The 15,490-nt window shown below is 40.1% G+C and overlaps 1 protein-coding gene across 2 annotated transcripts in view; it reads left to right on the top strand.

Annotated features, from left to right (window-relative positions):
• Nucleotides 1–15,490, top strand: part of Poln (DNA polymerase nu) — a 172,225-nt gene that overhangs the window by 21,109 nt on the left and 135,626 nt on the right. For both annotated transcript variants that reach the window (NM_001428930.1, NM_001428931.1), the window contains 1 exon segment: nt 68–212. In NM_001428930.1, the coding sequence (NP_001415859.1) occupies nt 80–212 (133 nt within the window). In that variant the 5' untranslated portion in view covers nt 68–79.

Genomic DNA, 15,490 nt, shown 5'->3' on the forward strand with positions numbered 1-15,490 from the left:
AAAAATAACATACATAAATCCTGTTAAAGTCTTAAAATTAATATATGGGTACTTATCTTATATTTAGGGCTTTATGAAAATGGAAAATTATGAGGCATGTGTAGGTTTTGATCTCTGTGAGACACCCCTCTCCACTGTTGCTCAGAAGATTATGTCTGCTATGCGCTCAGGTGATTTAATGGCTTCTAGGAATGAGGGAGAGAGGACAAAGAGTAAGTAATTTTACAAGCCTTCCTTTTACTGTCTTGAATATTAATTATTTTAAAGACTAAGACTTAAGTGAAATGAATATTATAAAATTATTCCATAGAACTATATTTTGTAGGGATTTTTGTTGCCTACAAAGGAAGTGGTTTCCAATATGCTCCCTCCCTTCCTTCCCCATTCATTATATGACCAAATCGCTTGCTGAATTCGAAGTCCTTTAATCCCATTGTTTTAATACACACACTCCTCCTTGTTTCAGGTGTTCTAGTATCTTCAAAGGAGATGAGCTCTTTTATAATGCCTCTTGCTTCACTGTCAGATTATTGAATTTGTACATAGTAGTTGCTGTTGTATATGGTCATCAGAGAAGTGTTTCTGTCATTGTACTGCTATAAAATGTATAAACTATGGGCATCAAAGAAGAATGGGTTTATCTATATGGGTTTATGACGTGGTACAATAGTAAAAAGCTGTGGCATATATTCTCAGGTTCAGGTGTAGCTGAAAGGTTGTGATAAGCTGGTTTTTTTTTTTTTCTTTTTAAACCAGCCAAGCTAATAATTTTGCGGCTTATTTCTTTTCATACAAAATAAGTTATAAGTGATACTAAGTGAGGATGTTGAGATGAAATAATTGAGAGTATTACCAAGTATTAGCACAAATGCTGTCCATAAACACATTTTTTTTTCATTTAAGAGATAATAGTACTTGGGGCTGGAGAGATGGCTCAGTGAAAAAGAGGTAACAGGCTTGATCAGCTCAGTTTGAATCCCTTGTACACAGATGGAAAAACCAGCTACAGTGTCTATAACCTCAGCATTGGAGGTAGAGGGAGGTAGATCTGGGGAGTTCACTGGCCAGCCAGCTTAAGTGAAAATTACTGCTTACTTTGCTAGAACCTCAGTTTTTCTCAAATCCTCTTTTATTCAAACGTCACCACTACCTGACTTATAATGTTTATAATGAAAAACACTTTATATTGCTTCAAAGACCTTTTGTCAGAGATTACTTAGCTATCTGTAGGGGTCCAGACTTCCTGTCTGGGGCACAGAGGTCTGTGCATGGCTCAGTTTCATTGCAATAGGTCTCTGTCAGCAAAGTGTGAACTCAGATAGTGAGTGTCCCTTCCAAGGCATGTTTGAAGACTATCGACTTGCTTGTAAATTGGATTACCATTGGAACTCAGGATAATTTCTCTTCAGTCCTAATCTAAGTAACAGTATCATAGAGGTGGGGGTGAAATAATGTGCCAGAAGGACTCTGGGCCTGTGAATGCTTCATGAAGCATCTTTACCACCAACTGAGACCTTGTATCTCAGAACATGAAAGAAATACATTTACAATTTATTCTTTAAGTCCATTGTATTAGAAGCTTTTGTGCCTGTGGGTTTTTTTTAAGCCTTAATTCCCTTTATATTCAGAGTTGGGTTCATCTATAACTTTTTGGCATTATATTGTTCAGTAATGCTGTTAAAAGATGTGCCAGTTTCTGAGGTCAAAGGAGTTTTTAAGGTTGTTAGTTGACTAGATGCTGTCTTACACTTGAAATTAACCATTTTTTATCAGTATGTATGTTTATTTTCATATAAAAATTCCAGCACACATTTATTAGAACTTTTAAGTTAGAGTTTAGTGTATTATATTAAAAATATTTTACAAACATGAATTCATAAAAGACTGATTCCCTAAAAATTATTTGTTAAAATCCATTTAATGTGAAACTCATCTTTATTCCCAGTATCTAGTAGAAATATTTTGTAATATTGGGGACAGAATAGAAATGAAATGACAAAATAGACCTATGATGATTGCATTCCTTCTAATCAGGAGTAAATTAGTAAACATTTTTATGTGTAAAATTATGTATGAAATCCTTACTTCATTTGTGTGGCCCTACAAGCCTTTAGATTTTAGTTCCCAAGGTCACTGCCCTCATTCAGGCCCCTGCCTCATGGAGATTTTTATGGTAGCTTTCAGGTTGCTTTTTGTTTTCATTTAACTTCCACTTTGGGTGTTTTTGTGCCATGGTTTGAGGTCATTTTTTGTCCTTGCTCTCTGGAAAGTTTGTCCCTAGAAATGTTACCAAGTATTCCTGTGTATCATCTGGCTCCAACTGCCCTTTATATTCTATTCTATTGTTCTCTATTTTCCATCTGACTCTGCTCCATTGTCCTTCCACCTCTCTTCATCTTCCCTTCCTCCCTCTCCTACTCTTCCCCACTCTCCAAAACTCCAGCCCTACCTTTTCCTTTCACTGCTCAGTCACAGGTTCTAGCCTTTATTTGACCAGTTAAAATGCGGAGAAGGTTCACATGAAATTAACTAAGGATGTGATCTTATCGGGTCAGTCCCTCTTGAGGAAGCAGAATTATCATCAGAATGAAAACAGCACCAGGGGGGCTGGGGATTTAGCTCAGTGGTAGAGCGCTTACCTAGGAAGCGCAAGGCCCTGGGTTCGGTCCCCAGCTCCGGGAAAAAAAAAGAACCAAAAAAAAAAAAAAAAAAAACCCAAAAAACAACAACAACAACAAAAAAAAAACAGCACCAGGGCAATCCACAGCATTTCCCCCTAATTGTCCAATTAAAAGGCTCTTTCAGATATAAATTGAGCACAACCATTATAATTATGCAGATTATAAAGTATAAGATAGATTTAACACCCAGTCTCTCATATTTGTCAATTTGGATAAAGCATTCTACAGTCCTAATTTAAGAAGCTATAATTCTATAGCTGAATTATGTTCTGGTTTTAGATTGTATTACCATCTGAAAACCATCCTCTCAAATCCATATCATCTATCTCAATGCTAAACAACTTGTGTTGACTATGAGACTATAACTAGTCTTCAATCCTGTCAGAAATCCCAGAGCGACTTAAATATACCTTAAAATATAGGAAGCACAAAACATAGCTTCCAAAACTTAACCAATTTGTAGAACTCACAAACTACCTGGACACTCTCATTCCTCAATTTGTTGGAACATCAATCTTTAGCTTTCTGGCCCAGGATCATCTGACAGAGCTTTGCAAAGCAGATTTATTAAATTATTAAGGGCTGCTTACCCTGTCTTGGCAGAGTGATCAGTCAACTATTCTGCATAGTGTGTCCTTTTCTTGGACAGTATTGTTCGTAGATGAATGGAGGCAAGTCTTACCTAGTGGCTGTCTCATCACAAATGGAGCAACTAACTCCTGTGATGCTCACTATCTCCTTTGAATCAAGAAGGAGGTGCTGTCAGGTGCAGACTTGTCTCTAGTCAGATGATCTTTAATAATGGAATGGCCTTAAATGTGGTATTATGTGACCTTCTGACACTTTTGAAGACTATCTATACAAAGTATATCTGAACTGTTAAACCTTAACTATTCTTAGTCATTTCAGTTTGAGTAAATTAAAAACACTATTATAATTAAATCAGAATCTAATACAACCATGAGTTTACTAACTGGCCCCTAACTTGTGTTACTTAATCATCCTAAACTGAAGTGGCAATTATTAGAAGGACTGGGTTAAGCCTTGTATTCTTAGATGAGTTGCATAGGTACAATGCCTATCAAAGAATAACAATAATAATTTCAAATTTTGCATCCATATAAATAATTCATACCAGTGAAAACCCTAAATCTGCATCAATCTATAGATTGTATACCAGTGCAAAGTTATAACTTTAAGTTACATTTTTGTTGTCGTTCCATTTGGGTTCTAACTATGCCTCTGAGCATCTTTTCTGTCTTCCTCTGTACTCATCATTTCCTTTTTGACCTTTCTTTACAACTCACAGTGCCTTAATGCTAGTTTCCTTTATGAACATGGATGCAGATTTTCTCAATAAAATACTTGTAAATGGAGTTTTAATACATTAAAAGCATTGTACATGATCAAGTTAGTTTTATTCCAAGGATGTAATGGTGGTTCAAAACAAGCAAATTAGTAAATTAATATAGCACATAAATAGAATCAGGGACAGAAATCACATGGTCATCTCAATAGATACGTAGCATTTGACAAAGTTCATTACCCTTTCATACCTGTCCTACAGCAACTAGGTCTAGAAAGACCATACCTTAGCATAGTAAGATAGCGTCAGGTAGCAGCACTTCCCTCCAAGTTTGACCACCTGAGTTTAATCACCAGGATCTACCTGGTGAACTGTGATAATTCCTCCTGCAAGTTGTTTCCTGACTGTGTGTGGCACATTTGCACACAAACATAAGTAAATGCATTTTTAAAATTTGAGGATTGTGAAGATGATTCCATGGTTAAAGTACTTATCATACAAGTGTGAGGACTAGAATTCAGATTCCCAGAATTCATGTAAATGTGCTCTTGTGCTCTCAGGCTCTCCCTCCACCCCCCACTCCACCCCACTTCTTTCTCTCTCTGTAAAGGTGTGTCTGTAGTGAGGCTAGCCTTGTCTGTGAACTCTGAGTTTGACTGAGAGGTCCTACCTCAATAAACAAGGTAGAAGAGTGATGGGAGGTTTCTTACATCAACTTTGAGTCTCTCCTTGCATGAGCACTCATGTGTTCATGCACCTACTCACATGTGTGCCTATACTTGCAAACATGCATATACATACTTGCACACTACACGCATGAAAATGGAAAAATAATTTTAAAAAATTAAAAGAAAACCTATAACAAACACTAGATTAAGTTGAGAAAAATAATAGAAAGCATTCTCTGTAAAATCAGGAAAAAGAAAACAATGTCTAATTAGTGAGATAAAGCAGCATGTAAAGGGCTTACACTGAACCTGACAAGTGGAGTTCAGTCACCAGGACTCATGTGGTAGGAGAACAGAACTAACACTGAGAGTTGTCCTCTCACCACTCTTGCATCTTATGGCAAGCACAGGTCACCACAAAATAAACAAAACAGCTTTAAAAAGAAAAATCTGTGTTTTCCCCATTCTCCAGTGTACCTTTTGAATTCTTAAGGCAGAGCAGTAAGGCCAGAGAGAAATAAAGGATAAACATGGGAAAGGAAGATGTCCACTTCTCCCTATTTCAGACTGTGATCTGATCCTATACTTAAAGACTGATCCTACCAGAAAACTCTTACCTAAATCAACATTTCATCAAAGTAGCAAGATACAAATCAATATCAGTCGCTTTTCTAAATAATGATAAAGAACATATTGAAAAAAAAAATCAGGCCTAGTGTAGTGGTGCATGCCTTTAATTTCAGCACTTGAAAGGCAGAGGCAAGATGTTTTGAGAGCAGCCTGGTCTATATAGCAAGTTCCAGGTCAGTCAGAACTACATAGACACATCCTGCCTCAAAGAGAAAGGAAGAAAGGATGGACAAACAGATATAGAAATGAACCTGAACAAAGTAAGAGATTTTTCCAGTGGAAAGAGTAGCACCAAAGGAAATTGAAGACACTAGAAGATGGAGGAAAAATACGTTCATCAACTGGCCTGAGGAACATGACGATTGCCAGAAGCAGTCTATAGAATCAATGCAATCTCAGTCAAGAGTCCAATGACAGTAATGACAACTAAACTCTTAAAATGTGAACTAGACCCCTAAAACCACAGACGACCTCAAGCTGTCAGAGCATCCTGAGCAAAAGCAGCGCTATAGGTATCACAGCTGATGTCAGATTTTACCACAAACAGCAATCTCAAAACCAGCGCGGTGCTGACCTGAGGCCACATAGAAACCAACAGTGGCAGAGAATTGTGGACCCTGGAGTAAACCCACGGAGCCACAAACACCTGGATTCCAACACAGATGCCAAACACGCTGCAGAAACAACAGCATCTTCAGGTGGTGCTGGGAAAAACTAAATATAACACCTAAAAGAAGAAAACGGAAAAAACTTAAAGGCAACACAAGGCCTTTCTAAATAGGACTCTAACCCAAGAATCATCAAGAAGTAACCAGTGGGATGACATAGAATGGAGTTTGGGCATCTTGGGGAAGCAGTGGAGAGGCAGCCTACAAAAGGGGAGAAAATCCTCGTGAACCATTCATCCAATAGCACTGGCATCTAAACATTTTTAAAACTCAAGAAATTAAAAAGAAAAATCAGCCAGTGAATAATGAACAGATAAATTGAACAGAGTTCTGAAAAGAAATACAAGCAGCCAATAAATACATACAGATGAATGTTTTTAACTGTCAGGAAAATTCAAATCAAAATTATATCGAGATTTAATCTTACCCCAGTTAGAATGCCTGTCATCGGTAAGACAAATTTGGGACTGGATAGTTCCAATCCGCGGGTTAATAGTACTTATTGCAAAGGACCTGGGTTCTATTCACAACACTCATAGGGAGGCTTACTACCTGTTCGGGCACCAGGCATGTGGTGCCCACAGGTAAACACAAGTAAAACACTCATAAAAACAATCTTTAAAAAAAGTTTTAACAGTTTTTTAATTTTAATATTTTCTGTTCAGGATATGGGGGAAAGGAACCCTTAAACAACACAAATTAATAGATATGTAAATTAATGCACCTATCTTTTTTTTTCTTTTCTTTTTTTCAGAGCTGGGGACCGAACCCAGGGCCTTGTGCTTGCTAGGCAAGCACTCTACCACTGAGCTAAATCCCCAACCCCTTAATGCACCTATCTTAGAAATTAGTATGGAAGTCCTTTAAAAGAAAATAAGGGGTTGGGAATTTAGCTCAGTGGTAGAGCGCTTGCTCAAGGCCCTGGGTTCGGTCCCCAGCTCCGAAAAAGAGAAAAGAAAAGAAAAAAAAAAAAAGCCATACCCTCGGATCCTGGCCCGCAGCAGCTCTCTGCTCCCAGACACCGTGGGAGAGAGACCCGACCACCTGGTCAGGTGGGCACTCCTGAGGCTGCAGAGCGGAAGAGACCACCAACACTGCCCACCCCTGCCCACATCCCTGGCCCAAGAGGAAACTGTATAAGGCCTCTGGGCTCCCGTGGGGGAGGGCCCAGGAGCGGCAGGACCCCTGCCTGAGACACCGCCGGAACCTGAAGGAAACAGACCGGATAAACAGTTCTCTGCACCCAAATCCCGTGGGAGGGAGAGCTAAACCTTCAGAGAGGCAGACAAGCCTGGGAAACCAGAAGAGACTGCTCTCTGTACATACATCTCGGACGCCAGAGGAAAACACCAAAGGCCATCTGGAACCCTGGTGCACTGAAGCTCCTGGAAGGGGCGGCACAGGTCTTCCTGGTTGCTGCCGCCGCAAAGAGCCCGTGGGCAGCACCCCGCGAGCAAACTTGAGCCTCGGGACCACAGGTAAGACCAACTTGTCTGTTGCAAGAAGGCTGCCTGGTGAAATCGGGCCACACAGAGGCAGAATTCCTCTAGAACCGGGCACGTCCTGTGTTTACCGGAAGTCCCACACCCGCGGATCCCGACCTGCAGCAGCTCTCTGCTCCCAGACCCCGTGGGAAAGAGACCTCTCCGCCTGGTCAGGTGGGCACTCCTGAGGCTGCATAAGCTCCCAGAAGGGGCGGCACGGGTCTTCCTGGTTGCTGCCGCCGAAAAGAGCCCGTGGGCAGCACCCCGCGAGTGAACTTGAGCCTCGGGACCACAGGTAAGACCAACTTTTCTGCTGCAAGAAAGCTGCCTGGTGAACTCAAGGCACAGGCCCACAGGAACAGCTGAAGACGTGTAGAGAGGAAAAACTACACGCCCGAAAGCAGACCACTCTGTCCCCATAACTGGCTGAAAGAGAGGAAAACAGGTCTACAGCACTCCTGACACACAGGCTTATAGGACAGTCTAGCCACTGTCAGAAATAGCAGAACAAAGTAACACTAGAGATAATCTGATGGCGAGAGGCAAGCGCAGGAACACAAGCAACAGAAACCAAGACTATATGGCATCATCGGAGCCCAATTCTCCCACCAAAACAAACATGGAATATCCAAACACACCAGAAAAGCAAGATCTAGTTTCAAAATCATATTTGATCATGATGCTGGAGGACTTCAAGAAAGACGTGAAGAACTCCCTTAGGGAAACACAGGAAAACGTTAATAAACAAGTAGAAGCCTACAGAGAGGAATCGCAAAAATCCCTGAAAGAATTCCAGGAAAACACAATCAAACAGTTGAAGGAATTAAAAATGGAAATTGAAGCAATCAAGAAAGAACACATGGCAACAACCCTGGATATAGAAAACCAAAAGAAGAGACAAGGAGCTGTAGATACAAGCTTCACCAACAGAATACAAGAGATGGAAGAGAGAATCTCAGGAGCAGAAGATTCCATAGAAATCATTGACTCAACTATCAAAGATAATGTAATGCGGAAAAAGCTACTGGTCCAAAAGATACAGGAAATTCAGGACTCAATGAGAAGATCAAACCTAAGGATAATAGGTATAGAAGAGAGTGAAGACTCCCAGCTCAAAGGACCAGTAAATATCTTCAACAAAATCATAGAAGAAAACTTCCCTAACCTAAAAAAAGAGATACCCATAGACATACAAGAAGCCTACAGAACTCCAAACAGATTGGACCAGAAAAGAAACACCTCCCATCACATAATAGTCAAAACACCAAACGCACAAAATAAAGAAAGAATATTAAAAGCAGTAAGGGAAAAAGGTCAAGTAACATATAAAGGCAGACCTATCAGAATCACACCAGACTTCTCGCCAGAAACTATGAAGGCCAGAAGATCCTGGACTGATGTCATACAGACCCTAAGAGAACACAAATGCCAGCCCAGGTTACTGTATCCTGCAAAACTCTCAATTAACATAGATGGAGAAACCAAGATATTCCATGACAAAACCAAATTTACACAATATCTTTCTACAAATCCAGCACTACAAAGGATAATAAATGGTAAAGCCCAACATAAGGAGGCAAGCTATACCCTAGAAGAAGCAAGAAACTAATCGTCTTGGCAACAAAACAAAGAGAGTGAAAGCACACAAACATAACCTCACATCCAAATATGAATATAACGGGAAGCAATAATCACTATTCCTTAATATCTCTCAACATCAATGGCCTCAACTCCGCAATAAAAAGAAATAGATTAACAAACTGGATACGCAACGAGGACCCTGCATTCTGCTGCCTACAGGAAACACACCTCAGAGACAAAGACAGACACTACCTCAGAGTGAAAGGCTGGAAAACAACTTTCCAAGCAAATGGTCAGAAGACGCAAGCTGGAGTAGCCATTCTAATATCAAATAAAATCAATTTTCAACTAAAAGTCATCAAAAAAGATAAGGAAGGACACTTCATATTCATCAAAGGAAAAATCCACCAAGATGAACTCTCAATCCTAAATATCTATGCCCCAAATACAAGGGCACCTACATACGTAAAAGAAACCTTGGGGCTGGGGATTTAGCTCAGTGGTAGAGCGCTTACCTAGGAAGCGCAAGGCCCTGGGTTCGGTCCCCAGCTCCGAAAAAAAGAACCAAAAAAAAAAAAAAAAAAAAAGAAACCTTAAAGCTCAAAACACACATTGCACCTCACACAATAATAGTGGGAGATTTCAACACCCCACTCTCATCAATGGACAGATCATGGAAACAGAAATTAAACAGTGATGTCGACAGACTAAGAGAAGTCATGAGCCAAATGGACTTAACGGATATTTATAGAACATTCTATCCTAAAGCAAAAGGATATACCTTCTTCTCAGCTCCTCATGGTACTTTCTCCAAAATTGACCATATAATTGGTCAAAAAACGGGCCTCAACAGGTACAGAAAGATAGAAATAATCCCATGCGTGCTATCGGACCACCACGGCCTAAAACTGGTCTTCAATAACAATAAGGGAAGAATGCCCAAATATACGTGGAAATTGAACAATGCTCTACTCAATGATAACCTGGTCAAGGAAGAAATAAAGAAAGAAATTAAAAACTTTTTAGAATTTAATGAAAATGAAGATACAACATACTCAAACTTATGGGACACAATGAAAGCTGTGCTAAGAGGAAAACTCATAGCGCTGAGTGCCTGCAGAAAGAAACAGGAAAGAGCATATGTCAGCAGCTTGACAGCACACCTAAAAGCTCTAGAACAAAAAGAAGCAAATACACCCAGGAGGAGTAGAAGGCAGGAAATAATCAAACTCAGAGCTGAAATCAACCAAGTAGAAACAAAAAGGACCATAGAAAGAATCAACAGAACCAAAAGTTGGTTCTTTGAGAAAATCAACAAGATAGATAAACCCTTAGCCAGACTAACGAGAGGACACAGAGAGTGCGTCCAAATTAACAAAATCAGAAATGAAAAGGGAGACATAACTACAGATTCAGAGGAAATTAAAAAAATCATCAGATCTTACTATAAAAACCTATATTCAACAAAACTTGAAAATCTTCAGGAAATGGACAATTTCCTAGACAGATACCAGGTACCGAAGTTAAATCAGGAACAGATAAACCAGTTAAACAACCCCATAACTCCTAAGGAAATAGAAGCAGTCATTAAAGGTCTCCCAACCAAAAAGAGCCCAGGTCCAGACGGGTTTAGTGCAGAATTCTATCAAACCTTCATAGAAGACCTCATACCAATATTATCCAAACTATTCCACAAAATTGAAACAGATGGATCACTACCGAATACCTTCTACGAAGCCACAATTACTCATATACCTAAACCACACAAAGACACAACAAAGAAAGAGAACTTCAGACCAATTTCCCTTATGAATATCGACGCAAAAATACTCAACAAAATTCTGGCAAACCGAATTCAAGAGCACATCAAAACAATCATCCACCATGATCAAGTAGGCTTCATCCCAGGCATGCAGGGATGGTTTAATATACGGAAAACCATCAACGTGATCCATTATATAAACAAACTGAAAGAACAGAACCACATGATTATTTCATTAGATGCTGAGAAAGCATTTGAGGAATTCAACACCCCTTCATGATAAAAGTCCTGGAAAGAATAGGAATTCAAGGCCCATACCTGAACATAGTAAAAGCCATATACAGCAAACCAGTTGCTCACATTAAACTAAATGGAGAGAAACTTGAAGCAATCCCACTAAAATCAGGGACTAGACAAGGCTGCCCACTCTCTCCCTACTTATTCAATATAGTTCTTGAAGTTCTAGCCAGAGCAATCAGACAGCAAAAGGAGATCAAGGGGATACAGATCGGAAAAGAAGAAGTCAAAATATCACTATTTGCAGATGATATGATAGTATATTTAAGTGATCCCAAAAGTCCCACCAGAGAACTACTAAAGCTGATAAACAACTTCAGCAAAGTGGCTGGGTATAAAATTAACTCAAATAAATCAGTTGCCTTCCTCTATACAAAAGAGAAACAAGCCGAGAAAGAAATTAGGGAAACGACACCCTTCATAATAGACCCAAATAATATAAAGTACCTCGGTGTGACTTTAACAAAGCAAGTAAAAGATCTGTACAATAAGAACTTCAAGACACTGAAGAAGGAAATTGAAGAAGACCTCAGAAGATGGAAAGATCTCCCATGCTCATGGATTGGCAGGATTAATATAGTAAAAATGGCCATTTTACCAAAAGCAATCTACAGATTCAATGCAATCCCCATCAAAATACCAATCCAATTCTTCAAAGAGTTAGACAGAACAATTTGCAAATTCATCTGGAATAACAAAAAACCCAGGATAGCTAAAGCTATCCTCAACGATAAAAGGACTTCAGGGGGAATCACTATCCCTGAACTCAAGCAGTATTACAGAGCAATAGTGATAAAAACTGCATGGTATTGGTACAGAGACAGACAGATAGACCAATGGAATAGAATTGAAGACCCAGAAATGAACCCACACACCTATGGTCACTTGATTTTTGACAAAGGAGCCAAAACCATCCAATGGAAAAAAGATAGCATTTTCAGCAAATGGTGCTGGTTCAACTGGAGGTCAACATGTAGAAGAATGCAGATCGATCCATGCTTATCACCCTGTACAAAGCTTAAGTCCAAGTGGATCAAGGACCTCCACATCAAACCAGACACACTCAAACTAATAGAAGAAAAACTAGGGAAGCATCTGGAACACATGGGCACTGGAAAAAATTTCCTGAACAAAACACCAATGGCTTATGCTCTAAGATCAAGAATCGACAAATGGGATCTCATAAAACTGCAAAGCTTCTGTAAGGCAAAGGACACTGTGGTTAGGACAAAACGGCAACCAACCGATTGGGAAAAGATCTTTACCAATCCTACAACAGATAGAGGCCTTATATCCAAAATATACAAAGAACTCAAGAAGTTAGACCGCAGGGAAACAAATAACCCTATTAAAAAATGGGGTTCAGAGCTAAACAAAGAATTCACAGCTGAGGCATGCCGAATGGCTGAGAAACACCTAAAGAAATGTTCAACATCTTTAGTCATAAGGGAAATGCAAATCAAAACAACCCTGAGATTTCACCTCACACCAGTGAGAATGGCTAAGATCAAAAACTCAGGGGACAGCAGATGCTGGCGAGGATGTGGAGAAAGAGGAACACTCCTCCATTGTTGGTGGGATTGCATACTGGTACAACCATTCTGGAAATCAGTCTGGAGGATCCTCAGAAAATTGGATATTGAACTGCCTGAGGATCCAGCTATACCTCTCTTGGGCATATACCCAAAAGATGCCTCAACATATACAAGAGACACGTGCTCCACTACGTTCATTGCAGCCTTATTTATAATAGCCAGAAACTGGAAACAACCCAGATGCCCTTCAACAGAGGAATGGATACAGAAAATGTGGTACATCTACACAATGGAATATTACTCAGCTATCAAAAACAACGACTTTATGAAATTCGTAGGCAAATGGTCGGAACTGGAAAATATCATCCTGAGTGAGCTAACCCAATCACAGAAAGACATACATGGTATGCACTCATTGATAAGTGGCTATTAGCCCAAATGCTTGAACTACCCTAGATGCCTAGAACAAACCGAAACTCAAGACGGATGATCAAAATGTGAATGCTTCACTCCTTCTTTAAAAGGGGAACAAGAATACCCTTGGCAGGGAAGAGAGAGGCAAAGATTAAAACAGAGACTGAAGGAACACCCATTCAGAGCCTGCCCCACATGTGGCCCATACATATACAGCCACCCAATTAGACAAGATGGATGAAGCAAAGAAGTGCAGACCGACAGGAGCCGGATGTAGATCGCTCCTGAGAGACACAGCCAGAATACAGCAAATACAGAGGCGAATGCCAGCAGCAAACCACTGAACTGAGAATAGAACCCCCATTGAAGGAATCAGAGAAAGAACTGGAAGAGCTTGAAGGGGCTCGAGACCCCATATGTACAACAATGTCAAGCAACCAGAGCTTCCAGGGACTAAGCCACTACCTAAAGACTATACATGGACTGACCCTGGACTCTGACCCCACAGGTAGCAATGAATATCCTAGTAAGAGCACCAGTGGAAGGGGAAGCCCTGGGTCCTGCTAAGACTGAACCCCCAGTGAACTAGACTATGGGCGGGAGGGCGGCAATGGGGGGAGGGTTGGGTGGGGAACACCCATAAGGAAGGGGAGGGGGGAGGGGGATGTTTGCCCGGAAACCGGGAAAGGGAATAACACTCGAAATGTATATAAGAAATACTCAAGTTAATAAAAAAAAAAAGAAAGAAAGAAAAGATGACTGGCAGTGGTGGTGAATGCCTTTAATTCCAGCACTCAGATGTAGGCAGAGCTATGAGTTCAAGGCCAGTCTGGTCTACAGAGTGAATTTCAGGACAGCCAGGGCTACACAGAAACCCTGTCTCCAAAAACCAAATAAATACATACATACATGTGATCTAGTTATACACTTTTAGGTATATATCCAGATACCTACACACCTATACACAACAGCCAGGCTACAGACTCAATACATGCCTATTGTTTTAGGGTTTTCTAGAGGAACCAAGCTAACTGACAACCAGCAATGGTTGTCTGCCAATGTAAGGTCCAAGAGGCCAGTAACTGTACAGTTCATGAGGCTGGGTTTTTCAACTGGTCTTCAGTATATACCGGAATCCCAAAGAAGGAGGCTCTAATGTCAGTGAATGGGCTTGCAATGAGAGTAAGAGTAAACAGGCAAAAAGAGAGCTTCCTCTTTTCTTTTACTGTCCTGGAACTCACTCCTTAGACCAGGCAGGTCTCAAACTCATATCTCCCTCCCAAGTGCTGGGATTAAATGTGTCCACTACCACTGTCTGGGTGCTTCCTTCTCTATGTCCTTTATATGGACTGCAGCAGAAGGTTGCCCAGATTAAAGGTGGATCTTTCCACCACAAAAAAAAAAAAAAAAAAATCCAGTTTAAAAGTATATTTTTCTACTTCAAATTATTTACTTAAGAAAAAACTCAGTTGGGCTGGAGAGATGGCTCAGTGGTTAAGAGCACCCAACTGCTCTTCCAGAGGTCATGAGTTCAATTCCCAGCAACCACATGGTGGCTCACAACCATCTGTAATGGGATCTGATGCCCTCTTCTGGTGTGTCTGAAGACAACTACACTGTACTTATATAATAAATGAATAAATAAATAAAAAAAAGAAAAAACTCAGTTATTTCTGTGCTTGGGTTTTAGTCAGTTCTAGATGTAGTCAAGTTGGCAACTAAGAATAGCCACTGCAAGTCCACCCCTGTCAATTTGACACACAATTATATCTCCTTATATCACACTTAATTTCCAAATGAAAACAATAACCTGATAATTATACTTAGCATGATAACAACCATCCCATGTATAGTCAAAGACATTACATATTTAATCAGCTCATAATTATGCCTAATGTGATATAACAATCTCTCATACAACCCCAAACATATTACAGGTTTTTAGAATTGGCAGTAGTAGTTCTTGAGGGAAGTTCTTTTAGTATCTTGGACTTAAATATGATAATCACTGATAGTCTCTTAATTGATATTATATTACATGTTAAAGACATTGAAGAAAGAAAACACAAATATCTGTACTAATATTTTTTTTCCAGAGCTGAGGACCGAACCCAGGGCCTTGTGCTTGCTAGGCAAGCGCTCTACCACTGAGCTAAATCTACTAACATTCTTTTTTTTTTTTTTAAGATTTATTCATTTATTATATATAAGTACACTGTAGCTGTCTCCAGACACACCAGAAGAGGGCATCAGATCTCTTTACAGATGGTTGTGAGCCACCATGTGGATGCTGGGAACCGAACTCAGGACCTCTGGAAGAGCAGTCGGGTGATCTTAACCGCTGAGCCATCTCTCCAGCCCCTGTACTAACGTTCTTCAAGTATGCCAGAACATACTACTTACAGTCCTCATTTCTTCAACTGCTCATGTGGCCTTAGCTAGTATTTATAAGGACCTTCTACTA

This window comes from Rattus norvegicus, chromosome 14, assembly GCF_021556685.1.
Source record: "Rattus norvegicus strain SHRSP/BbbUtx chromosome 14, alternate assembly SHRSP_T2T, whole genome shotgun sequence".
In the NCBI taxonomy this organism is placed as follows: domain Eukaryota; kingdom Metazoa; phylum Chordata; class Mammalia; order Rodentia; family Muridae; genus Rattus; species Rattus norvegicus.